This window comes from Hyperolius riggenbachi, chromosome 10 (genome assembly GCF_040937935.1).
Source record: "Hyperolius riggenbachi isolate aHypRig1 chromosome 10, aHypRig1.pri, whole genome shotgun sequence".
In the NCBI taxonomy this organism is placed as follows: Eukaryota; Metazoa; Chordata; class Amphibia; order Anura; family Hyperoliidae; genus Hyperolius; species Hyperolius riggenbachi.
Window position 1 is genome coordinate 247,921,052 of NC_090655.1, and position 27,331 is coordinate 247,948,382.

The 27,331-nt window shown below is 47.9% G+C and overlaps 1 protein-coding gene across 1 annotated transcript; it reads right to left on the bottom strand.

Moving 5' to 3' along the window:
• On the bottom strand, nt 1-26,854 carry LOC137537050 (zinc finger protein 420-like). Its single transcript, XM_068259197.1, has 12 exons — nt 26,812-26,854; nt 24,117-24,221; nt 23,862-24,020; nt 23,658-23,781; nt 23,464-23,561; nt 23,188-23,329; nt 14,501-15,126; nt 11,977-12,037; nt 8,281-8,405; nt 7,516-7,680; nt 5,736-5,982; nt 1-1,784 (listed from the first exon to the last, which is right to left on the bottom strand). The coding sequence occupies exons 2-12, from the start codon at nt 24,210-24,212 to the stop codon at nt 751-753; spliced, it is 2,877 nt and encodes a 958-aa protein (XP_068115298.1). The 5' UTR covers nt 24,213-24,221; nt 26,812-26,854; the 3' UTR covers nt 1-750.
• Between the last annotated feature and the right edge of the window lie 477 nt (nt 26,855-27,331).

Below are 27,331 nucleotides of genomic sequence, written 5' to 3' on the forward strand. Positions count from 1 at the left end.
GCTGCACCTCCTTCACCACTCTGCCATTGCCGGGAGGGGGGCTGTGCACATGTGCACTACGCCAAACAAGTAGCGCATAGTGACTTGCAGAAACTAACAGGGCCTTTTTCATTCAAATAGATGTGGTCGGCAGTAAACGGGAGGCATGGTAAGTATAAGGACATCTGTAGCCACCATTTTAGATGCACACTTTGCCTCAGGTATCCTTTAAGTATGAATACAAGCTTTATTGGTGCATCAGAAAAACCTTTAGTCATAATTTATCTATCATTATTGGGAGGTAAGTGCCCTCTGGTCTTCACCCCATCCCTGAATCGGGGCACCTCCTCCCCCTCCACTTCCACAAACACTTTGATATGCCACAGAGATGCAATTCATGCCTCTCTGCTTTTAGGCTAAGATCACATGTAGCAATGTAAATCACAGTCCAGCGGACACCAGGATAAACTTATTAGCAGCAGACACTTAAAAAATGGATCAGACAGAGGCGCTTGGCTGCGACCCAGACTCATAGTATTTCTCGCCCTTATGTGTCTGATAAGTGGGATTGTAGCCTGCGTCGCATTGTGGAGCATCCAATCAATGTTATTTGTTAATTAAAAACACGGCCTTATGTCTGTTGATCTACGAGGGAGGCAAGGCCACCATAACTCCCCACTTTTTAAACAGTTTTTCAACGTTTTCATACTTTTTGGCGCCTCAGTTCAAACATTTGTTATTAGCAGCAGAAAACACCTTACAAGTCAGACTTCAAGGTAAAACGTCCCCAGACTCTGAATGGGGAAACTGGCGCTCACTCGCGTGCTTCTTCTGATGTCCAAGAAGGTTTCTTTTATCGGCAAAGCCTTTCCCACACACCGGACATGAAAATGGACGATCGCCACGGTGGCTTTTCTGGTGGGAGAAAAGGTTTCCTTTGCTCCTGAAATCTTTCCCGCACTCTGAACACGAAAAAGGACGCTCGCCGGTGTGACACCTCTGATGCGTAAAAAGGTTTCCTTTGCTCCTAAAACTTTTCCCGCATTCTGAACAAGAGAAAGGACGCTCGTCTTTATGAATTTTTTGGTGTCTGAGAAGGTTTCCTTTATCGGTGAAAGATTTCCCGCACTCTGGACACGTAAAAGGGCGGTCACCTGTGTGAACCGCCTTGTGTTTCAGGAGGCCTCCTTTGGACATAAGGCATTTCCCACACTCTGGACAGGAAAAAGGACGCTCGCCGGTGTGACTTCTCTGATGTGCAAGGAGGTGTCCTTTACGGTTGAAACCTTTCCCACACTGATCGCATGGAAAAAGATGCTCGCCTTTGTGACTTCTCTGGTGCTCCACAAACTGGGTTTTCCCTGTGAAACCTTTCCCACACTCTGAACATGAAAACGGACGCTCGCCTGTGTGTTTTCTCTGGTGTGTAATAAGGTCTCTTTGGCGGGTGAACCCTTTGCTGCACTGCGGACAAGTAAGGGGGCGCTCGCCAGTGTGAATTCTCTGGTGGGCTTTGAGGTTTCCCTTGTGAATAAAGCGTTTCCCACACTCTGAGCACAAAAAAGGCCGCTCACCCGTGTGTATCTTCTCATGCAAAGTGAGGAGCCTTTTCTTCGCAAAATGTTTATGACATACGGGGCACGGAAATAGCTTATCGCCCTCATGGCTGACAGCGTGAGGTGGGGCAGAATTAGAATCCTCAGAATTAGATGCCTCTTCAGCATTCTTTCTTGAGCGTTCCTTGCTACCTTTTGCATTATATAACCGAGATGGGATAAGATTTCTCTCCGCAGGGCTAAGTCCATCTATTACAGAGAAGAGGAACATAAACAGAAGATTGGTTCATTGCCTGATACAATGAGGAGTCATACTGAATAGTGTCACAGAATCCTGCCATGTCACTGGGGACAATCAGAAAACTGATATGAGAATATTTTTTTACTACCCTCTCCCTTCATGCAAAAAAAAAGCTTATTTAATATTTAAAACATAACACCAAGATAACATTTTATGGGATTGATTCATTAAGCTTGCTACAGCAGCGCAGCTTAATAACAGCAGAGCGAAGGAAATCTCCTGCGCACGCTATGCTGCCATAGTGTGCACTGCTAAATTACTCTCTGCTCCAATAGTTTAACGAGCGCTTCTTTAAACTTAACGAGCGCTCCACTGACCCTGCCTTATGCCCCGGCAGGTCTAGTGGCTTCAAAGGATGAGATTCCTGCACTTTGATTGGCCCAGTAGGCTGCCTGTTCCTGCACTTTGATTGGCACTGTCACCTGACAGGCAGCCTACTAGGCCAATCAAAGTGCAGGAATCTCATCCTTTGAAGCCACTGGACCCCCCGGGGTTCAGGGCGGGTTCAGTGGAGCACTCATTAAGTTTATAGAAGCGCTCTTTAAACTTTTGGAGCAGAACGTAATTTAGCAGCGCACACTATGGCAGCATAGCGTCCGCTGGAGATTATTACCTCGCGCTGCTATCATTAAGCTGTTCTGCTGTAGCAGTGGAGCTTAATGAATCAATCCCTATGTCATTTACAATCATTTTTTGCCAACTCAAATGAAACATGGAGCAACCTTAAGGCTTCTTGCACACAGGGACGTTACAGGCGCACGTTAGTGCAGCCTGTAACACCCTCCCCCCCTCGACGAACAGCAATGTAACACAAGTGGGCAGTTCACACTGCCCACGTTGCGTTACATTGTAACGCAGCAAAGTGCTGCATGCCGTGCATTCTACTACTACTGTTTGCACATGCTCAGTCATGTTGGGGAGGAGGGGAGAGCGGCCGGGAACATGGCTAATTAATATTCACTGCACTCGGTGACGTGCAGTGTTTACTTCTGTACGAGTACGCATCACGGCATCACGGATGCCAGAGTGAGCTGCACAACGCGGCTCACTCCGACGTCCACACCAGAGAGCACCAGGCGTGGCGTTGGGGGCACGTTATGTGCCCTATAACGTCCCCTAAACGCAACGTCCTGGTGTGTAACCAGCCCAAAAGGGGTTGTAACATGCAAAAATAAAACAATGGCCAAAAAGATAGTTAGTGCCCCCAAAATATGTTTTTTTTTTTTTTCTAAAACAGGTCTGTAATGATCTGCTCAGCTGCCTGACCATTGTTTAGGTTTGCATGCAGCAGGACTCTGGAAAGGAGAGCTTCTGTCAGTTTTGCAGCTTGTGCTTGCTGAGGAATTTGCATACGTTGTCATGCAAATTGCCTGGCCACATTCATTGGAGGCGTGTACTATAAGTACTATGTGTTTCCCACAATGCTTGGCTGGTCATAAGGATTCCTTCCTGTGAAACACTCCTGGAGGAGTGTCAGCCTTACTCTCAGCTTAGAGTAATTCCTGGAAACTGCACTAGGCAGGTTTCCTTAGTGCAGTTAAGATTGCTTATCTGTTTTGTTTGTTCTGTTGCGATTGTCCTGTCCCAGCGGTGGTCGACAGGAAATCATTCTGATCTCTGTTCTTGGAGTATAGCTGGTGCAGCGGTTGCTACCAGCGATCTCTTCTGATCTGTCTACTTGGATCGCGCTAGCCTCTTTTCGCTAGTGCTGTGGATCCTTCTGTTCTGCCTCCCTGGATCGCACTAGCATCCTGCGCTAGTGCTGTGGATCCTTCTGTTCTGCTACTCTGTACCTGGATCGCACTAGCATCCTGCGCTAGTGCTGTGGATCCTTCTGTTCTGCTACTCTGTACCTGGATCGCACTAGCATCCTGCGCTAGTACTGTGGATCCTTCTGTTCTGTCTTCCTGGATCGCGCTAGCCACTTTCGCTAGTGCTGTGGATCCTATCTCTCGCTTGTCCCTGTTTTCGTGTGTCTGTCTTGTCTGCTACGAACGCTTGCTGGAGGCTCGGTGAGGTAACCGTTAAGCAAACGCTCGCGTCCTCTGTTTCATGTTTGTCTGTCGATGGTTAGTTAGGCATGCTTGTCTCTATTGTGCTTATCACGTGGAGACCGCGCATGAACACGTGCACTGTTGCAAATGAGTGCGGTGTTCGCGTTCAGTTAGCGTTTGTTATTTTCCGTATCTCCTCATTGTATGATTTGCTGTGCCTTTGCTACTCTCGTGCTCTGCCTTGCTGTAACCTTGTGTCACGTCTGGCGATCGCACCTCTCGCGATCGCGTTTCTGTTTCGTATCTGCTGCTGTGTGTGCGCTATCGCGGGGTGGCGACTAGATTGGCGCACACACCGACAGTAAAAGTGTTCGATTGGGAGCACGTCAGTAACAGCATTCGATTGGGAGCACAATGATAACAGCGTTTCATTGGGTGTGCGTCGGTAACACAGTGTTTGATTTCCAGCTGCTGCCTTCATGCCGTGGTGAGTGTTGCATACTCACCTGTCACGCCGGCGTGACTCCTCCCCTCCTCCTGTGTCCGCCTCTGTCTGGCCACATCCCATGTACATGTCCCCTCCCCCCAGGCCTGTGGTGAGTGTTGCAAGCTCACCTATTACGCCGGCATGACTCCTAGCCTCCTCCTGTGTCTGGCGTCTGTCTGGCCACACCCCATATAACATGTCACCTCCCCCCAGGCCTGTGGTGAGTGTTGCAGGCTCACCTGTTACGCCAGCATGACTCCTAGCCTCCTCCTGTGTCTGGCATCTGTCTGGCCACACCCCATATAACATGTCCCCTCCCCCCAGGCCATGGTGTGTGTTGCAGGCTCACTTGTCACGCTGGCGTGACTCCTCGCCTCCTCCTGTGTCCGTCTGGCCACACCCCATATAACATGTCTCCTCCCCTCAGGCCGTGGTGAGTATTGTAGGCTCACCTGTCATGCCGGCATGATTCCTCACCTCCTGTGTCTGGCGTCAGTCTGGCAACACACCACGTAGAATGAGTCTCCTCCCACCAGGCCGTGGTGAGTGTTGAATGCTCACCTGGCATGACTCCCAGCCTCCTCCTGTGTCCGTCTGGCCACACCCCATATAACATGTCCCCTCCCCCCAGGCCGTGGTGTGTGTTGCAGGCTCACCTGTCATGCCGGCGTGACTCCTCGCCTCCTCCTGTGTCCGGTGTATTTTTAAATAGTAAGCCATAAGCGCCTGTACCATGTGACACTGCTGCATGTAGTGACATCATTGAGGTGGCGGTCTGGCAGGCAGCAGTGCTAGGACAATTTGATTTACATCCAGAAATCTATTGGAAATCTGTCTACAGTGTGTGGGCAGGCAATAGATCTCTCTCTGATCAGATTCGATCAGAGAGAGATCTCTCTGATGCTTGATCTGGAAGCAGATCGAGGGGTATATGGCCAGCTTAAAGGGAACCTAAACTGAGAAGGATATGAATTTTTCCTTTTAAAATACCAGTTGCCTGACTCTCCTGCTGATCCTGTGTCTCTAATACTTTTAGCCACAGCCCCTCAACAAGCATGCAGATCAGGTGCTCTGACTGAAGTCAGACTAAATTACCTGCATGCTTGTTTCAGGTGTGTGATTCAGCCACCACTGCAGTCAAAGAGATCAGCAGGAGTGTCAAGCAACTGGTATTGTTTAAAAGGAAACATCCATATCCCTCTCAGTTTAGGTTCCCTTTAATAGATCCCTCACTTCGAACAGAGAGGGATCTATCTATTGGTAATATTGGCTGGCCATCTGCCAGTGTATGGCCATCTTAAGACACTGCATAGATAACAAAGACCTCAGTGGACAGATAACAGAAGTGAAGGTGGAGAGGAGGATGTCAATAAGTCAAGCAGAGTGAAAGAGAGATCCGCTATCCTGTGTTCACTAACCTTTCTTTCCATCTGTGAGCTGCTGATTATCGCAGACATATTTCTCTTCTTCTTCTTCTTTAACTGTCCTCATTATGTCATCCTCCCTGGTAATCCGCTGGTCATCCGTCACATCCGTCTCTTCTTCTTCCTCTTTAACTATCACCAGCAGGTCACCCTTCCCCATAGACAGCTCATCATCATCACTCACTTGTCTCCCGTCTTCTTCCTCTTTAACTTCCACTTTCAAAATGACTGGTTGCTCAGCCTACCACCACAAAATGATAGAGAATGACATCGCAAGACAATGGGGTTGATTAGCAGCGCAGCTTAATGACAGCAGTGCGAGGTAAAATTCTTCTGCGCACGCTATGCTGCGGTAGTGCAGCAAAGCAAGCGCTGCTAGCTTAACGAGTGCTCCATTAACCTAACGGGAGCTCCACTGAACTCACTCTGAGTCCCGGCGGGTCTTCAAAGGACGCATAGCTGCTGTGTTTATATATTAAGATCTATCTAGTGATCACTTCTCAGCTCTTTCTGCTTCTCAGCTCAGTACAGCTCAGTTTCAGAAGTCAGCTAATGTTTACAAAATGTATCTGACAAAGGAATGTAAACAAAAGATAATGCTATCACCTCATTGGATGCCGCCAGAAGCTTTCCACAGAAGAACTAAGTGCTGTGTTTAACTGTCTCATAGTAGTAAATTTTATGCTGTCAATAATCTTGTAAAAGAAAGAGGAAATGCAGAGTTTCATATGACTTTAAGTAGATTGGTCTCAGTTTTTAGTTCCAAATCCTCAGTCCCACCTAGCTGATGAATAGATGTGGAAAAATAGACAGTCCACATCCCGACATTTTACAGGAACACAGACAATGGGCCTGATTTATTAAACCTACTGCGCTCAAGCAGCACAGGTAATACTGGCATGCGCACACTATGCGCAGTCCGGTAGCATGCGCTCTTCTCTTACTTGCGATCCGTGAGTGCCGCGTGATGTAGGTTTAATAAATCAGCCCCATGGATATAGCCAGCCTCTAAAATATGGATGAAGGGCCATTATATATGAGGTTCAAACACAACCAATTGCACCAGGGCATGTGTGAGTGTGTATGGGGGATGGGTGGGGAGAGAAGGATAGGGCCGCATGTAACTAACACAAGTTGCTAAAGTTCCAGTCTCTTATACAGAGTCTCCTATGACCCTACATTGTGTCCCAAATGTATCACTAACCCCACAGCCTTGTGGTGCATGTATACCTGCTGGCAAATTAAGGATGGGCAGAGATGACACACATGGGAGTACCTCTTACTATACTGGTAAGAGATTGGGATTCCCCAGCGAAAACTTACAGACATCCTAGGTCACCAGTGACTCCTGGCATAGATCAATGTTAAACTGTGACTCATAGCAGAGAGACTGCGGAGTACCTGTGACTGTAGGCAGAGGGATGGGAGCTATGTGTGGCCGATAACAGAGATTAGGGGGTGTGGGGACACCTGTGAGTGCTGGAAGAGACTGGGGACCACTTGTGACTGTTGGCCGAGGTTAGAGGAACCTGTTACTCTTGCCAGTGTTTGGGGTTGACTAACACTCCTGAAAGAGTTTATGGTAAAAGCCATTTGCCAGTGCTGGCAGAGACTGGCCGCACCTCTGACCGATGCAGAGATAGGGAGGCCATGGTGACTGTTGCTGGAGAAGGACACTGTCAGTGCCGAATCCAATCTCCTGTCCAGTCTATCCTTGATCCACACATTCCTTGTTGTTACAAGATAATGTCCCATAATTCCCAGCACTGCTCACCTCTCCTGTCAGCAGCTCCATCATCTGGTGAATGACTTCTAGAATCTTCTCCTCATTGTTTCTTGCAGGCATCAGTGAGTGAGGTGGGGGTTCTGTGATAGGAGATGACCGATGGAGACGATTGCTGAGTGACATCTTTTTTGTCTCATTCACTACTTCATAATCCTATATAAAAAAAACATACAGTAACAACCATCACCTTAAATATCACCAGAATCCTCCTCACCTCTTCAGTCATGTGTTTGCTTTATTAAAGGGGAACTGAAGAGAGAGGTATACGGAGGCTGTCATGTTTATTTCCTTTTAATCAATACCAGTTGCCTGGCAGCCCTGCTGGTCTATTTCTCTGCAGTAGTATCTGATTAAAACCAGAAACAAGCATGCAGCTAGTCTTGTCAGATCAGACTTATAAGTCTGAACCACTGAAACACCTGATCTGCTGCATGCTTGTTCAGGGGCTATGGCTAATAGTATTAGAGGCAGAGGATCAACAGGGCTGCTAGGCAACTGGTATTGTCTAAAAGGAAATAAACATGACAGCCTCCATACACCTCTCTCTTCAGTTCCCCTTTAAGAGAGATAAGACTGATGTCACGTGACTTCCCAGAATCCTCCTCACTTCTCCAATGAGGTGTGCGCTTCATTAATAGAGATAAGAGGGACATCATGTGACCTCCCAGAATCCTCCTTACCTCACCAGTCAGGTGTATGTTTTATTAACAGAGATAAGAGTAATGTCATGTGACCTCGCAGAATCCTCCTCACCTCTCCAGTCAGCAGATAGATGATCTCCAACGTGAGGTCTAACAACCTCTCGGTCACATGACTCTGGTCCTTGTCCATCCTCATGGTATAGGGGTGTCTCGTGATCGAAACGGGAAGCTTCTTGTCTGTAGAAGTAACATAAGCTAAGAATGATCTGCAAAGCAGGGCTCTGGGATACAGTAGGGTGAGCATTTACCAAATATTCCTGATTATCCTCAAGACAAGCAGGCCTGTATTGTGCATTGTGTATTCATGGATCGAGGGAGCAGAATGTGTAGCTGATGAACCTTAACTTTGCCGACCTAATCAGATTTGGCTGATTAACTGTCAGCTAATAAAATAAACTGTAGTCTCTGAATCTACTTTTTCCAATTTCGGATTCCTAGTGAAAGAAAATTTGCCATTTAATTTGTAAATCTTACAATCACTTATCAGTGTTACTAAAACTATCTGTGACAATCAGGCAGTGGATCCAATGCTTACAATCTCTGTACTCTCACATGCTTTGTGTGGGTTAATCTGGAAGCCAGGAGACCCCACTGCGACTGTAGTGAGGACATTAGAGTGTAAGCTCCTCTGGGGAAGAGACTGATGGGAATGGATCAGTGATCTCTGTACAGTGCTGTGGAATATGTCAGAGCTATATAAATGTATAATAATAATAGTGTGTGATTGTGGTGAGAACATTAGAGTGTAAGCTTCTCTGGTGCAAACACTGAATGAGTTGGATTTTTTTTTCTACACAGCCTTACAGAGTAAGTCAGAAATATATAAACGTATGCAAAACATGCATATATTATTATAATATTCTGTATATGTGTGTAGCAGTAGTTGCTGGTGATAGGGGAGGGGATGCAGTCGGGTTACTGGGTAAAAATATAACATAATCTATATTACCTCCTCTGATGCCAAGTGCAATACTGTCCTATGCATTACACTTCCGGTCTGTGCGTTCCACCTCTTTGTTCACTGTGCGTTCCACCTGGTATAAGCCATGCCTCCACCTTGTGGTGAATAGAGGAACTGCAGCCATCAAGTCACTGCTCTTCCCTGTGCTCCCACATTATGTTACATAGGTTAAAATTCTGTCACATTTCCATTCCCATACCAACAATGCTACCACCTCAATAACTGACATCGTTTATAAATCAAAATTTCTAATATTCTCAGTTGACCTTCATTAAATATGTAAAGAAGATGAAAATAAGGAGTATAAAAAGACTGATTTTATTGTTTGGCTTCCCTCTGTTACCAATAGACAACGCCAATAAGATGTAAATAACTTTGCTTTATATGCAAATGTCATGTAGATTGTGGAATGGGCCCACTCAATACTGACAGACTGGGCTGGATTTTTGAGAAGGCTACAAAGGCCATGGCCTTTGGGGGTAAAAGCAGAAGGGTGCTGGGACTTGGAGAGAAAAGAGGTCACATGTCAAAATAAATCATCCCTCACTGTCCTCATCTCTTCTTCACAAATGCTGCTCGGGTGTAATTTCTGAAGTATGCATGCCCAGAACACTATAGGCTGCTGTGCACATCAGGGCAGGTGTGCAAAATTACAGGGAGCGTGAGTGGACAGAGCATGTACTGCTTCTTTCTTTGTTCTATGTTTTAAAGGAGTTATCAGGGAAAATTTTTAAAAAAGCTGTACTCACCTGGGGCTTTCTCCAGCCCCTTGCAGCTGACTGTCCCACGCTGATCGCTCCGCTCTCCGCCGCCATCCTGGTCTTCGCGCATGTGTAGAGGACCGCAGCGGAGAGCGGAGCGGTCAGTGTGGGACGGTCGGCTGCAAGGGGCTGGAGAAAGCCCCAGGTGAGTACAGCTCTTTTTTTTTTCATTTTCCCTGATAACTCCTCTAGGAAGGAAGGGAGGGGGGAGGCGATTATTGGTGACAGTGGGCCTTAGTACAGATCCGGTCCTGCAGACAGGAAGCTCATTCCTTTGTCCAGTTCTGTAATATTCGCATCTGATTAGCAGTCTGTATTTTCCAGTTAGGGAACAGTTAGAGAAATTGCAGCACTGTGAAGAAGTAGCACTGTGCCAATTACAGTACACTACCGATAAAAGAGAGAACCATATGCAGATGAATAAAGTGCTACTTACCTTAGTAGAGAGAAGCCACTCCCATCCCCCTCGCCTCCTCTGATCCAGAGCTGGGACCCCAGGAACCTGCTGGACAAAGGCAGCATGCGCAGCCGTGTTCCCATCCGTGAATTAATGCGGCTACACTGTGCTAGATGCTTTGCACACTGCGCAGAAGAGAGCCAATGCTACTGCGCAGGTGCAAGGCATCCTGTGCAGTGTGGCTGCACTTTTTCATGCAGCTGCAAACTTCACTGCTCTGGATCACTGGTCTTGAGCAGGACGTGGGGAGCCTCAGAGGGATCCAGAAGCTGGTACCCAGTTTCAGGTGTGTAACTATGTATAGTGAGGCCTTCCTGCAAAACTTTTGGGAGACCCCCTTCCTACATTCAGAATTACTTGTTCCCAGCGGGAAGGGGGGAATATGGTCTTTTTCCTTCCTCCTCTTCCACCAGGCCCCCCTTACTGTGTTCCCCTGGCTGTTTTCATTTATTTAGACTCACAGATCAGCATAGGGGGAGTGACAGCCGGGGCTAACCTCTTCCACCATTGGGTCTCTGTGGTGCTCCCGCTGCAGCCACTAGGTGTCCTCTGCTCTCTGACTCCCTCTTAGTCTTTTATAATTCAAACCACACTGGTCCTTTCTATCCTGGGTCATCATTTTTCTTCATATTAACATTTGAATATAAGAAATATATCAATGTAAAGGATGGGAATAAAGGTTAGCACTGGCGTAACAATAGGGCCCGCAGCCCCTGCTCCCGCGGGGGGGCCGTTTTGTGGGGGCTGGAGGGGTGGCAGCATGAGGGGAAAGCCTTGGCCACAGTCGGCGGGGAGAGGGGAAGTTCCCCCCCTCTCCCTCACCTCGGGGCTCTCCACTCTAGCTTAAGTTACAGTGTGGGCAGCGGGCAGATACATACCTTCCGTGCGTTCCACCGCATGCTCCTCGCTCTAGCGTCTGTTGTCACTTCCGGAAATGACGTCACTTCCGGAAGTGACATCAGACGATACAGCGAGGAGTATGCGGTGGAACGCACGGAAGGTATGTATCTGCCCGTCGCTGCCCGCTGCCCACACTGTAACTAGCTGGAGGGGAGCACAGAGGGGAGAGCCCCGAGGTGAGGGAGAGGGGGGAGAACTTAACCTCTCCCCGCCGACTGTGGCCAAGGCTTTCCCCTCGTGCTGCCACCCCTCCAGCCCCTACAAAACAGCCCCGAGCGGGCCCCAGGGGGGGGGGGGGCTGCTCTGAAATTCTGCAGGGAGGCCCGGTGTGGCCTAGTTACGCCCCTGAAGGTTAGTGTCAATTACACACATTTTTCAGTCAATAAAATACATATATTTACATAGATCTATACTTGAGTCCTGAAATGAGGAGGAAAGAGGGACAGTGGGATTGGGTTCCCAAAGAGGGACTATCCATCCAAAAGAGGGACAGTTGGGAGGTATGCTTTATTGAGTAACTGTACAAGATTTTGCTGCAAGCTTTCAAAACTTTAAGTTTCTTGTTCAGGCATGATACAAAAGGGGATCAGAACCGTATAAAGCTATTTCTTACATGCATAAGCTTATATATGATATTCTGGGTGTATACAGCATGTTAAAACATGTTACATTTCAGTTCAATAAAGTCCCACTTCCTTTGAAATGTAAAAATGATGCCTGGTTGTAATGACTGCAAAAAAAACAATAAGAGTAAACACTGTAAATTAACAAATGCATTGGCAGACCGGGGACAGCAAGAGATTATGATGTGTGATATTGTGTATTTTTATGACAGCCATCCTCAACCAGGTGCTACTGTCAGCTCCACACACGTCTGAAATTAGTGATTGTGTCCGGATGGTAGACTCTTGGGCTCGGTTCACATTGGCAGTACAAAACGGTCCATTCGCAGGTTGTAACGGAACAGATCATAACGGATGCAAATTGATCCAATGTTAACCTATGGATCCGTTTGCATTGGTCTGTTTGAACTGATCCGTTCCAGCGCACACTCCGATGGATGGACCGTAAGTTTGGTGCTGCAGCGATCTTTCCAGACAGTGGAGCCCAGCAGAACGGAAACGGATGCTGCAGAAATGCTGCATGTGAGGCAATGACAAACTGATCCTTTAATCACATGGGCTAGAAAATGCACCCTCCTAGCCAGCAAAAATCTACTAAGGTGATGAAGGTCTGGGGGGGATATAAGGAAACGGAACTGAACCAACGGAATGGAAACGGAACAGAAACAGATTTGTTTGAACGAAAATCGGATCTTTTCTCATGGATCCATTCCCAGAAAGTGCCAAAACACACACACACACACACACACACACACACACACACACACACACACACACACACACACACACACACACACACACACACACACACGCGTCAGGTACAAGGATCATAGTTTGTCATGAATCCCAAGTTGATATTCAGTCCTACCTCCAAAATTCTGAATCATTTCATAAACTGCTTTTCAAGTTTATTGAACCGAACTGTTTCCAAATTGCTGTATACACTCAGAATATCATACATAACTTTGTGCATGTAAGAAATAACTTGAAAGGCTTCTGAACCAGTTCTGCATCTTGTACAGTTCGTCATTAAAGGATACGGGAGCTGAATGCAGCTCATAAAGTTTTAATTACCTGGGGCTTCTTCCAGCACCTAAAAGCCTGTGAATGTCGCTGCAGGTCCGCTATCATTCAGTCTTCTGCTGTCCCCTTTGTAGTGGCCGGTGACCCAGTCGGTTTGGTGGCATCTGGCCGGGAGCATTCTGTGCTGTCCAGAGGGGACAAAGAGACTTCTGGGAGCTGGAAAAAGCCTCCTTAATGTAAAACTTAATGAGCCGTGTTCAACTTTAAAGGTAGCATTGGAGGTTCACTGCCTCCTGTGACTGTCTCCTCCCTAATGTCTCCACTACCCTCTAGATTGTAAGCTTGCAAGGGCAGGGACCTCCTCCAAGTGTTTCTTATCCTGCTGTACTTTATCATATGAAGATGTACCAGTATTGGGGATGTCTCAACCCACACATCAACTATGTATGTATTTGTCCTGATTGTACAGAGCTCTGGATGTCTCCTGTATCTATGCTCCCCACTATTTGTTTTGTACTATGTACAGCGTTATGGAAGATGTTGGTGCTATGTAAAAATTAAACATTATAATAAAAGGTATTATCTAAACAACTTTTATTGTTATGTCATTGGTAGCAGCTGGAGAGAGAGAAGCCAGTTCACACTTAATTTCTCGGGAACCTGGTCACGACATCTTTGCAGAGATCTCCACATCACCTGCCCTGTAGGATACCCCTCCCCCCTCTACCCACTGGAATTTTAAAGGAATACTGTAGAGGAGTCGGGGGAAAAATGAGTTGAACTTACCCGAGGCTTCTAATGGTCCCCTGCAGACATCCTGTGCCCATGCAGCCACTCACCAATGCTCGGGCCCCGCCTCTGGTTCACTTCTGGAATTTCAGACTTTAAAGTCTGAAAACCACTGGGCCTGCGTTGCCATGTCTTCGCTCCCACTGATGTCACCAGGAGCATATTGCGCATGCACAGACCATACTGGGCCTGCGCAGTACGCTCCTGGTGACATTAGCGGAAGCGAGAACACGCCATGCAGGCACAGTGGTTTTCAGACTTTAAAGTCTGAAATTCCAGAAGTAAAGCCGAGGCGGGGCCAGAGCATTGGTGAGTGGCTGTGCGGGCACAGGATGTCTGCAGGGGACTATTAGAAGCCTCGGGTAAGTTCAACTCATTTTTCCCCCGACTCCCCTACAGTATTCCTTTAAGTCTATTCATTTGGTGCTCAGTGGACAGCAAAACAATTCTCCAGCGAACAGATCCGCAGCAAATGACTTTGATTGGCTATGTTTCTTTCCATTCCCAGGACAAATAAAGTTTTGTTTGTTGGGAGACTTTTCTGCTCATCACAAAGGTTGGGAAGGAGTAGACAAGATCACTCAAAATTAATCAAGGGTTACAGGTGGAGGATGTCCAGGTGACTCTGCCTATAGCTTTTGGGTAAGATGACCTTTTAACAAACCCCCATACCTTAATATTATGATTGCTCCCCCAACAGAAGGATTGATACTGTAAAATCTGCCTCACAGAGGTAACGTCGCTCAGTGGTTGTGCACTCTCTGATGCTTAATAAGATGCGCCTTCTGTATGAAGCTTTTCCCGCAACTTGAACACGTGAAAGGACAGTACCCCGTGTGCATTTTCTGGTGCCTGAGAAGGTTTCCTTTCACAGTGAAATATTTCCCACATGCGGAGCAGGAAAAAGGACGTTCCCCCGTGTGACTCCTCTGGTGTATCCGAAGGTTGCCCTTATCCGTGAAGCATTTCCCACACTCGGAACATGGAAAGGGCCGCTCCCCGGTGTGCACTCTCTGGTGCTTGGCAAGCAGCGATTTCTTTGTAAAACATTTCCCACACTCAGGACACGGAAAACTTTTATCACCTCCTTGTCTGACAGCACGAGAGTGGATGATTGAAAATTCCACGGTATTAGACGGGTCTTTTGATGTTGCCACGCTAAGAGATCCAGGGTGGGTATTTGAGGTAACAGGATGGGATCTCTCAGAAGATTCCTGAAGATTAGAGGGATCCTGCGATCTTTCCTCATGGTAAAGTCTGTGATGTGTATTTCCAGTATTGGAGATCCTTCCTGGAGAACATTGTGTAACGCCATTATCTTCTGCAGCATCATCTGGAGGGAAGATAAGACGTCCATCCCACAGTTTTCCAATGTTGTCTCCATCTGTTGATGGAAATATCAGAAGAATATTTAATGATGGGAGTCTGGAATATTTGTCGTTCTTCCAGGGGGAGATAAAAAAAACAGAGAGTAGAGAATCAGGAGAACCTTATGGTGTAGTATATAAAGTAATGCAAAAAGGAAAGAAAATAAATGGCAACACTGGACTTTTGCTTGAAGGTGATATCACCAACCACTCAGAGAGGGTTGACGTGCTGCAGGGCACTTAGGTCGTGCTCCAAAGAAAAATGGAATATGTAAAAACAAACAATTGCCCATACTAAAAACCTTCCCCATGGTGTACTAGTGAGAGGGAGGCACTCCAAAGGATGTGTAACGTGATTATAAACAGTTTTAAAAGCAAGAAAAACCCCAAGATGAGGAATGATATAAAATAATTTATGCAAATACACTGGGCAGCGCGTTTCGCAAGCATCCACCTGCTTCCTCAGATCAATGAAACATTGTCTCTAGGTAAAAGTGAAATTGTCTGAAATGCCTATAGGCAAAAAGCATTGTGCACAGATGTCTGGGTCATGTGACTGTATCATATATGAAAATTGTGTTAGTGATGACATAGTCCCCTTTTCCTCTTTACCGTGTGGGTGAACTAGTGCTTTTGCTGTCCATTACAGCATTGGACAGAACATCAGGGTAGGAGAACTGGGAGAGAATGTATGTACAATGGTAACCGTTTGGTTAAAGGGCAAAATACAAAGAGTGGTTGTAAGTGTGTGCCACTAGAGATGGGCCGAACGGTTCGCCGGCGAACGGTTCCACGCGAACTTCGGTGGTTCGCGTTCGCGTCCCGCTGGCGAACCTTTGCGGAAGTTCGGTTCGCCCCATAATGCACCTTGAGGGTCAACTTTGACCCTCTACATCACAGTCAGCAGGCCCAGTGTAGCCAATTAGGCTACACTACCCCCTGGAGCCCCACCCCCCCTTATATAAGGCAGGCAGCGGCGGCCATTACGGTCACTCGTGTGCTGCCTGCGTTAGTGAGAGTAGGGCGAGCTGCTGCAGACTGTCTCTCAGGGAAAGATTAGTTAGGCTTAACTTGTTCCTGACTGGCTGCATACCTGTTCTGTGAACCCACCACTGCATACCTGTACTGTGAACCCACCACTGCATACCTGTTCAGTGAACCTGCCACTGCATACCTGTTCTGTGAACCCATCACTGCATACCTGTTCTGTGAACCTGCCACTGCATACCTGTGCTGTGAACCCACCACTGCATACCTGTTCTGTGAACCCACCACTGCATACCTGTGCTGTGAACCCATCACTGCATACCTGTTCAGTGAACCTGCCACTGCATACCTGTGCTGTGAACCCATCACTGCATACCTGTTCAGTGAACCTGCCACTGCATACCTGTGCTGTAAACCCACCACTGCATACCTGTTCTGTGAACCCACCACTGCATACCTGTGCTGTGAACCCACCACTGCATACCTGTTCTGTGAACCCACCACTGCATACCTGTTCTGTGAACCCACCACTGCATACCTGTTCAGTGAACCCACCACTGCATACCTGTTCAGTGAACCCACCACTGCATACCTGTTGTGTTCAGTGAACCCGCCACTGTATACCTGTATTGTTCAGTGAACCCGCCACTGCATACCTGTTCAGTGAACCCGCCACTGCATACCTGTTGTGTTCAGTGAACCCACCACTGCATACCTGTTCAGTGAACCCACCACTGCATACCTGTTCTGTTCAGTGGACCCGCCACTGTATACCTGTTCAGTGAACCCACCACTGCATACCTGTTGTGTTCAGTGAACCTGCCACTGCATACCTGTTCTGTGAATCCACCACTGTATACCTGTTCTGTTCAGTGAACCCGCCACTGTATACCTGTTCAGTGAACCCGCCACTGCATACCTGTTGTGTTTAGTGAACTTGCCACTGCATACCTGTTCTGTGAACCCGCCACTGTATACCTGTTCTGTTCAGTGAACCCGCCACTGTATACCTGTTCAGTGAACCCGCCACTGCATACCTGTTGTGTTCAGTGAACCCGCCACTGTATACCTGTACTGTTCAGTGAACCCGCCACTGCATACCTGTTCAGTGAACCCGCCACTGCATACCTGTTGTGTTCAGTGAACCCGCCACTGCATACCTGTTGTGTTCAGTGAACCCGCCACTGTATACCTGTACTGTTCAGTGAACCTGCCACTGCATACCTGTTCAGTGAACCCGCCACTGCATACCTGTTGTGTTTAGTGAACCCGCCACTGCATACCTGTTGTGTTCAGTGAACCCGCCACTGCATACCTGTTGTGTTCAGTGAACCCGCCACTGCATACCTGTTGTGTTCAGTGAACCCGCCACTGCATACCTGTTGTGTTCAGTGAACCCACCGCATCAGTGCGCATACCTGTGCAGTTAAGTGAACCCACCTACCTACGTGAGTGCACGCAGTGTGATATACCACTCCGTGCATACCCGATATGGACAAAACAGGTAGAGGAAGAGGTAGTGCCAGAGCCAGAGGAAGGCCACCCGGCAGGTCTGTGCGAGGTCGTGTAAATGTAATTTCGTGTGGACCTGGCCCACAGTACAGTGCTCGGAAGAAGGCACGTCCCATCACCTCCCAAGATTGTCAGGACGTGGTTGAGTATTTAGCGACACAGAACACCTCATCTTGCTCAGCCACCAGCGCTACTACTAGCACCACTTCCGCTGCATTTGACACTTCGCAAGAATTATTTAGTGGTGAAATCACTGATGCACAGCCATTGTTGTTACAGCCAGATGATTTTTCACCAGCTCATATGTCTGCGTTACGCGGCAACACTATGGATGTAACGTGTAAGGAGGATGAAGGACCTACTGATGGTGCATGTTTGGATTTTTCTGAGGCAAGCGAAGCTGGGCAGGATGATTACGATGCTGACGATGATAGGGATCCTCTGTATGTTCCCAATAGAAGAGATGAAGAGGGGGACAGTTCAGAGGGGGAGTCAGAGAGTAGTAGGAGGAGAGAAGTTGCTGAAAGAAGCTGGGGCAGCTCTTCGTCAGAAACAGCTGGTGGCAGAGTCCGGCACCATGTATCGCCACCTATGTACAGCCAGCCAACTTGCCCTTCAGCATCAGCTGCTGAGGTCCCCATAGTGCCCACATCCCAGGGTGGCTCAGCGGTGTGGAAATTTTTTAATGTGTGTGCCTCAGATCGGACCAAAGCCATCTGTTCGCTCTGCCAACAAAAATTGAGCCGTGGAAAGGCCAACACTCACGTAGGGACAAGTGCCTTACGAAGGCACCTGGAGAAAAGGCACAAACAGCAATGGGATGGCCACCTGAGCAAAAGCAGCAGCAGCACACAAAAGAAAAGTCACCCTCCTTCTCCTCTTCCTCCTTCAGGTGCATCATCTGCTTCTGCCGCTTTCTCCCTTGCACCTTCACAGGCACCCTCCTCCACTCCGCCTCTGCCCTTGAGCGGTTCCTGCTCCTCTGCCCACAGCAGCAGTCAGGTGTCCGTGAAGGAAATGTTTGAGCGGAAGAAGCCAATTTCGGCCAGTCACCCCCTTGCCCGGCGTCTGACAGCTGGCGTGGCGGAACTGTTAGCTCGGCAGCTGTTACCATACCAGCTGGTGGACTCTGAGGCCTTCCGTAAATCTGTGGCCATCGGAACACCGCAGTGGAAGATGCCAGGCCGCACTTATTTTTCGAGAAAGGCCATACCCCAACTGCACCGTGAAGTTGAGAGGCAAGTGGTGTCATCTCTTGCGAAGAGCGTTGGGTCAAGGGTACACCTGACCACGGATGCCTGGTCTGCCAAGCACGGGCAGGGCCGCTACATTACGTACACAGCCCATTGGGTGAACCTGGTGGTGAACGATGGCAAGCAGGGCGCAGCGGACCAAATTGTGACACCTCCACGGCTTGCAGGCAGGCCTCCTGCCACCTCCTCTCCTCCTGCTACATGCTCTTCGCTGTCCTCCTCCTCCTTGGCTGAGTGGCAGTTCTCCTCTCCAGCTACACAGCCCCAGCTCCGCAGGGCCTATGCTGCATGCCAGGTACGACGCTGTCACGCCATCTTAGACATGTCTTGTCTCAAAGCGGAGAGTCACACTGGAGCAGCTCTCCTGGCTGCTCTTAAGAAACAGGTGGATGAGTGGCTGACCCCGCACCACCTGGAGATAGGCAACGTGGTGTGCGACAACGGCAGCAATCTGCTTGCCGCTTTGCATATGGGGAAGCTGACACACATACCCTGCATGGCACATGTCATGAATCTAGTTGTTCAAAGATTTGTGGCAAAGTACCCTGGCTTAGCGGATGTCCTGAAGCAGGCCAGGAAGTTCTGTGGGCATTTGAGGCGGTCTTACACAGCCATGTCACGATTTGCAGAAATTCAGCGGAAAAACAACATGCCGGTGAGACGCCTCATTTGCGATAGCCCGACTCGCTGGAATTCGACCCTGCTCATGTTCTCCCGCCTGCTAGAACAGAAGAAAGCCGTCACCCACTACCTCTACAACTACAGTAGAATGAAACAGTCTGGGAAGATGGGGATGTTCTGGCCCGACAACTGGACACTGATGAAAAATGCATGCAGGCTCATGCGGCCGTTTGAGGAGGTGACCAACCTGGTGAGCCGCAGTGAGGGCACCATCAGCGACTTAATTCCCTACGCTTACTTCTTGGAGCGTGCTGTGCGTAGAGTGGCGGATGAAGCTGTGAATGAGCGTGACCAGGAACCGTTACGGCAGGAACAGGCATGGGACCAATTTTCATCAGACCCAGCTGTTTCCTCAACACCTGCGGCAGCACAGAGGGGGGAGGAGGAGGAAGAAGAGAAGTCGTGTGCAGAAGACGAGTCAGACTCAGAGGATGATGAGCAAGGTGTTTCTTTGGGGGAGGAGGAGGAGGGGACGGCGGCAGGAGAACACCCGCAGCATGCGTTGCAGGGGGCTTGTGCTGCTCAACCTGCCCGTGGTATTGTTCGCGGCTGGGGGGAGGAGGTTGACTTACGTGACGTCACTGAGGAAGAGCAAGAGGAGATGGAGGGTACTGGATCCGACTTTGTGCAGATGTCGTCTTTTATGCTGTCCTGCCTGTTGAGGGACCCCCGTATAAAAAACCTCAAGGGGAATGAGCTGTACTGGGTGGCCACACTACTAGACCCTCGGTACAGGCACAAAGTGGCGGACCTGTTACCAACTCACCGGAAGGTGGAAAGGATGCAGCACATGCAGAACCAGCTGTCAACTATGCTTTACAATGCCTTTAAGGGTGATGTGACAGCACAACGCCAGCAAGGTACCACTGCCACTAATCCTCCTCCCGTGTCCACGCAGTCAAAGACAGGACGCTCCAGCGATCTCATGGTGATGTCGGACATGCGGACGTTCTTTAGTCCAATGCCTCGCCGTAGCCCTTCCGGATCCACCCTCCACCAACGCCTGGAACGGCAGGTAGCCGACTACCTGGCCTTAAGTGTGGATGTAGACACTGCTGTGAACAGCGATGAGGAACCCTTGAACTACTGGGTGCGCAGGCTTGACCTGTGGCCAGAGCTGTCCCAATTTGCCATCCAACTTCTCTCCTGCCCTGCCGCAAGCGTCCTGTCCGAAAGGACCTTCAGCGCAGCTGGAGGCATTGTCACAGAGAAGAGAAGTCGCCTAAATCACAAAAGTGTTAAGTACCTCACCTTTATCAAAATGAATGAGGCATGGATCCCAGAGGGCTGCTGCCCGCCCCAAGACTAAGTCAGTCCCCGCACACACAGCATCTCTGCCTGCACGCCGTGTGACTGGCTGCCTGGGCTGCCCCAAGAAGACTAAGTCGCTCCCAGTCCCTCCACACAGCATGTCTGCCTGCAGGCCGCTTGACTACCTTCTCCGCCACCACCAACAGGGTCCGGGACTCCAGGCGGATTGCTGAATTTTTTAGGCCGCTGCTAGCAGCGGCCGCTGTAATATTTTTTCTGGTGCGTGTACATGACTGCCTAATTTTTCTGGCTGCACTGCAGGCAGCTGCAACAACAAAAGAAAAGGCATGTACATGCGCCCATTCCCCTTCGTGATCATTACCTTGCCGTGGTGAAGGGGCTTGCGTATCAGAATGAAGCAATGACCGGCGCCTCGATGAGTGTCTCGGGGGGCACACAAAAGATAATAAGGTCGTTGCTTCATTGTGGTCAGACCAAATTTGATCAGCTGGACAGTCACTGTTCTGTCATTCAGCTACATCAGCCAGGCGACCATATGGGCTGTAAAGCCACCAAAACCTGCACTCTCGCCATGGTGCGCACCAGTCCAGCACGGCCATCACTACACAAACAGCTGTTTGCGGTGCGTTACACGGTGAGTTTGGTGTGTCAGTGTGAAGCAGTACCTTAATTACACTACCTGATTGATGTATACACATGCAAGATGTTTTAAAGCACTTTAGGCCTGTCATTTAGCATTCAATGTGATTTCTGCCCTTAAAACGCTGCTTTGCGTCAAATCCAGATTTTTCCCCGGGACTTTTGGCATGTATCCCACTCCGCCATGCCCCCCTCCAGGTGTTAGACCCCTTGAAACATCTTTTCCATCAGTTTTGTGGCCAGCATAATTTTTTTTTTTTTCAAAGTTCGCATCCCCATTGAAGTCTATTGCAGTTCGCGAACTTTAACGCGAACCGAACTTTACGCGAAAGTTTGCGAACCCGGTTCGCGAACCTAAAATCGGAGGTTCGGCCCATCTCTATGTGCCACAAGGCTCAGTACTGCGGCCAGTTCTTTTCAGTCTTCTTATTGATGACCTAGTGACATAATCACAATTTGGGTAAAGAGGTGCCCCAGTGTGAATTAAATTGGATTAAAAACAAGATTAACAAAATGAGGTAGCTTACCTCAATGACTAGATCTTTGTATAGACAAATAAATATTTATTTAGCACAGGCAACACATTTCACGGGTCTAAGCCCCCTTCCTCAGGCCAATGAAAATTTGACCCTCATTCAAACTTCAAATATCTATAAAAAAAAAAAAAAAGACTATAAAAGATAGAAATATATTTTTGCAGAACAAATGGGTGCAAACACAGCATTACCCAATCATCCTGGTTTCATGTATGTGCACCGCTGTAGGGGGGGCTGGGTGGCAAAAACGTCAAAAATTGCTGAACCCCATTGAGAATCTTTAGGATGTGCTAAAGAAACATTAGCACAGTGATCCAACTGTTAATTCCAATTAAGTGTTTTTTTTTTTGGGGGGGGGGGGGGGGTGGGGGGGGGGGCATACAGATGCTTTCAGGTTAATTGAACACATTGTTTAGAAAGACCCAAACAATTCCATTGATGCTTCTCCCCACGCACAACACTGAAGAGTCCCTCATTAGTAGACCGACAATATCCTCACAGCCAAGTTGCAGGGTGAATTTTTTTCTGTTCTTCTCCTGGATCTTTCTCCTGTGCATGACACTGAAGACCACCCTCTTCTGCTCTAGACCCTGCACTCTATCAGAATTTGGGATACTGACATTTCTACTTTTCACTTCTAGGAGCAGAGGCGTATCCAGAGAGGGGCAGGCATGGCTCGTGCCATGGGCACCCACAGCTCCATGGGCGCCATGGCTGCCCCCTTCTCCCTCATGCTCCACGACCATAGTGAAGGATGCCGCTCGTTACACTTGGGGGGCCAACTCTAGAAACCTATAATGGGGGCCTACTTATACATGGGAGGAGGGGGGAGGACAACTTGTTTACTTACCTATGCTGGGAGGGCAACCTAAACTGGTTGACTACCTATGCTGGGAGGTCTACTTCTGGCTATCTGGCTACGTATACTGCGTGGCTATCTTTGGCGACCCATACTGGGTGCTACCTCTGATTAACAACACTGGGGGGCTAATTCTCACTACATATACTGGGGGGCACCTCCTTGGCTACTCTTACTGGCCTAGACACCTCTGGATATCCATACTGGAGGGACACCTCCAGTATGGATATGTGGCACAATTTCAGTGTTTGCCATAGGTGCTATATTACCCAGATATGCCCCTGTCTAGCAGTCACTTGGAGAGGTGACATGTTTCTTCATGTAGGGTTTCTTACTCACCTTTGCTCAAATTCAGAGAACATGGTTCCTCTTTAATTGTCCTCATCATTTCAACCTCCTCTGTAGACTTCTGATCACCCATCACAGACACCTCTTCTTCTTCCTCTTTAACCTCAACTTTCACAACAAACAGTTCTTCACCCTTAGAAACCAAAATAATCGAAAATATTAACTCCAAAATAACAATACACAACACACGGATGCTCCTCAGTGATGGTGTTTGATCTTATACAGTTTGGAGTGAAATCTGAGATGTTAACTCTCAGTTTCACCAACCTGATAATGGTGGGGGATGGTGGGATGCTCCTGTGTACAATCCCGGGAATAAAGAGGAGCCGTACATTTCTCTGGTGGGTTTCTATTGCTGGATCCATCTGTAGGAAACACACATACTGAGTGAATACATTGTCTCAATGTGATTATCAGATGATGGGGGATCTAGGTGGACTCTTCATACTTCTCTCTCCTACCTGGTGATGTGAGGGGCAACTGATTCCCCATCACGGCATCCTTGTGGAAATTCTTGTGTCCTCCTGAATTCTGCCACTCCTGCATGGAGGAATTGACAGGGACTTCTTGACACCTTATAGGAACCTGACACACACAATGATGCAGTTACCAGACACACCCCTGCTGTTGCTAGATAATGTCCCATAATTCCCAGCACGGCTTACCTCTCCTGTCAGCAGCTCCATTATCTTGTGGATGATATCCAGAACCCTGTTCTTGTTTCTCTCTGGAGTCAAGGTGTAAGGTAGGGGCTCTGTGTTACACGATAGTCCATGGAGACGACTGCTAGACATCGATACCCTCTTCTTTACTACTTCATAATTCTGTATAATAATAATAATAAACAGAAACAATCATCACCAAGTTTATTCACAGAAGTCAAATCTGTCATGCAGGCAACCTCCCAGAATCCTCCTCACCTCTCCGGTCAGCAGGTAGATGATTTCCAGGGTGAGGTCCAGTATCCTCTCGGTCATGCAATTCTGGTCCTCATTCATCCTCAATGATGTAGTCATGTGATCTATCTACGACACAAAGATCAATTACCATATTAGTCCTACCAGTAGCTGGCCAGATGGTGTTTTGAATTCAGCCAGCCAGATTCCTCTCCTCCCTCCCTGCAAAGTTGCTTGCGGTGTGTAATGAAAAGTTTAACTCACTCAGTACCCAATGACTTTTTCCAGTGGCGATCTGCATGGCCACAATGGAGTCATGTGACCCATCCTCAGTACGTGCCAGTGTGCCTCATGATGCCACTGTGGCCAGGGAGATAGCTGTTGGAAGATGCAATTGGGTTAAACCCACTCGCAATTCTGCAGAGGGGAAGGGTGGAGAGGAGGAGACGCATGCGGGCCACTAGAGGAATGCAGCCCACAGTAGAAAAAGCCTGCCAAGGCCTGATTTATGTGTTCTCTCTGTGTGTGGGGGATCCTCTTGGATTTTAAAATGTCTTTAGATTTGACTTCTGGCTCAGACGTGGTGTATTACAGTGGTGGGGACACATACCTAACAGCCAGCCAACGCATGCATGTTAGTTGAACACAACTTAAAGAAAATCTGAAATGGGGGAAAAAAAATCCTGTTTACTTATTTTGGGCTAATTCCACCCCCCCCCCCATCCCCCTATGGCCTTTGAGGTCCCACATTGTCTTACAGGTGAAACTGTCACCCCAATAAAAGTCTGTAACTGGCAGTATGGTGCATGCACTGTCCCGGCCGCACCTCCTCGATCACGCTCCTGTGACTGGGAGAATTCTGCGCATGCTCAAGTTTGTAAAGACTTGTTTCTGAGCCTGTGAGTGCAGCTGGAACACAGCATTGGCCATAGTGCCCGACACAGCTGGGATGCAAACTTTAATTTTGGCAACAGCGTAACAACGGAGGGGACATGGAGGTCACCAGGAAACCTCAAAGACTATGGGGGGCTTGAAGAAGCCCCAGATAAGTATCCCCCCCACATCTCAGGGTCACTTAAAGCTTCATCAGATATGGAAGTATGATCCACACACTTCGACAGTTGTAGCCCAAACGATTTTATTAAAGCAACAACAGGACGAAACTACAGGCTGACATGTTTCGGCCAGCAATGTCCTTAATCATAGCCTATTGGGGTTATGATTAAGGACATTGCTGTCCGAAACATGTCAGCCTGTACTTTCATCCTGTTGTTGCTTTAATAAAATTGTTTGGACTACACCTGTCGAAGTGTGCGGATCATACTTCCATATCTGATAATCTTGCTTCAACTGGCTTTCCGGCACCTTATGACAGGGTGAGTGTAGCGGTAACCATCTCCTATTCACCTTATTTAAAGCCTTAAGCACAAGCCAGACTATTCTTGGCTGAAGATGCCACAGATGCATCAGTGAGAGATCCAGCATGCCAATCAGGCCAAAGCTATTGTTCTCCTTCTTCCTCCTCTCACTCCTGTGCACGACCCCATCGTCCTTCTGCCAGGGGTTGGCTGGCACTGAAAGCCTAGTGTGTGTACCGGTGTTCTTCACAGTCTGCTCAGATCTTTAAGCGACCATTGCCAACCGAGTCCCTTGTTCCCATTCTTACCTGGCCTGGAAAGACCTCTCCATCGTTCCCGGTGCCCCTCCTCCCTCAGCAGAGACAAAGAACGTATTGCTTGTCTGTTGTCTGCACAGCGCTCTGGCCTGGCAGTGTCACCCAGAGGATCGATGCACCATGTAGCTTATCAGAAATTCTGCCACTGTAAACTATGCTCACCGCAGACTGACATTTATTTCTCTAACCACCATACATTGTGTCTTTATATTGACAATCGCCGTGTTCCACTTTGGCTGGCATATCAATGCAGCAGTTATACAATCATAGCTCCCAACAGCACCTTTTTTGGAGGGACAGTCCCTCTTTTGGAACAAAAAACACCTGTCCTATTTCTTCCTCATTTGTCCCTCTTTTAGGAGTGATGTACAGATTTATGTAAATATGTTTTTCTGCTGAAAAATGGGCTCACAGTTCAAGTGACTCCAAACTTTATCCTTCTCATTTAAATTGATCTATTTTTTTTATTTTCAAATGATAATATGAAGGAAAATGAATGATACAAAGACCAGTGGGTATGCACAATACTGTTGTATTCTTTGCCTCATTAGCATGTCCTCCACAGCCTGAACTATGTCCAGAGCTGGTGAGGCGGAGCTAGAATGATTGTGGTGACCCAGCAGAAAACTTCATCGGGAAACACCACTAACCTGATTGGGGTGAACAGCGCCTTCTTGGACTTTTAGGTTTCAAAAAGGTTGTAGTAATTCCCACACTATTCAGCCAATTAGAATTCAAGCTGTAGATGTTGCTGTGATTGATTGCAGAACTGTTCTCTATGGACTCTCTTGCTGGTTCACCTCAACCATACTAGCTCTCCAAAATATTTTAAATTACACCCTAAGTTATCCATAAGATAACACTGATCCCTGAAGGTACAGTATATCAGAGGTACTCTCACCAATTCCTGCATACTAGTTTCTAGAATCTAATGATTGTTCACAATCTACATCCCCTAACTAGTTTATTGCAGAGCACTTCCTGATATGTTGCCAATTTATAATTAAAAGAGAACAGCAATAAATAATAATAGCACAGTATTACCTTTTTCTGCTGCCAGTTCCAGCAATGTCTCTTTTGCACTTCCTGTACTGGCACCACTTCCTGCTTATAGGCTCCACCTTCTCTTATCTATGCGTTCCACTCTTTCTTGTCTTTGCGTTCCATTGGGTGTATATCAAATTACCACCTTGTGGAGAACAGGGGAACTGCAACCGACATTACTATGTTTATACACCATATAAAGCAAACCTGAAGCCCATAAAAAGATTGAGGTGAAACTTGAAAAATTAGAATATGGTACAACCTGTACTTGGGCACAGAATACAGCCAATATAGGGCTTATCCTGCTCAAGTCCCGGCGACGTTAATTACTATTCCCCCTCCAGGTCGACGTGGATAATGGGGAATTATGTAATTTAGCTTCCAGCTATTGCTGGCTGCGGAATTACAGGGTTTTAAAAGTAACTTCAGCTCAGTCTTCTGATGGCGCCAAAGTTACTCACTGTGCACCGCAATAGCTGTAATTCCTATTACGGTCTATGGTGGCGTTGGTTGCGCCCAA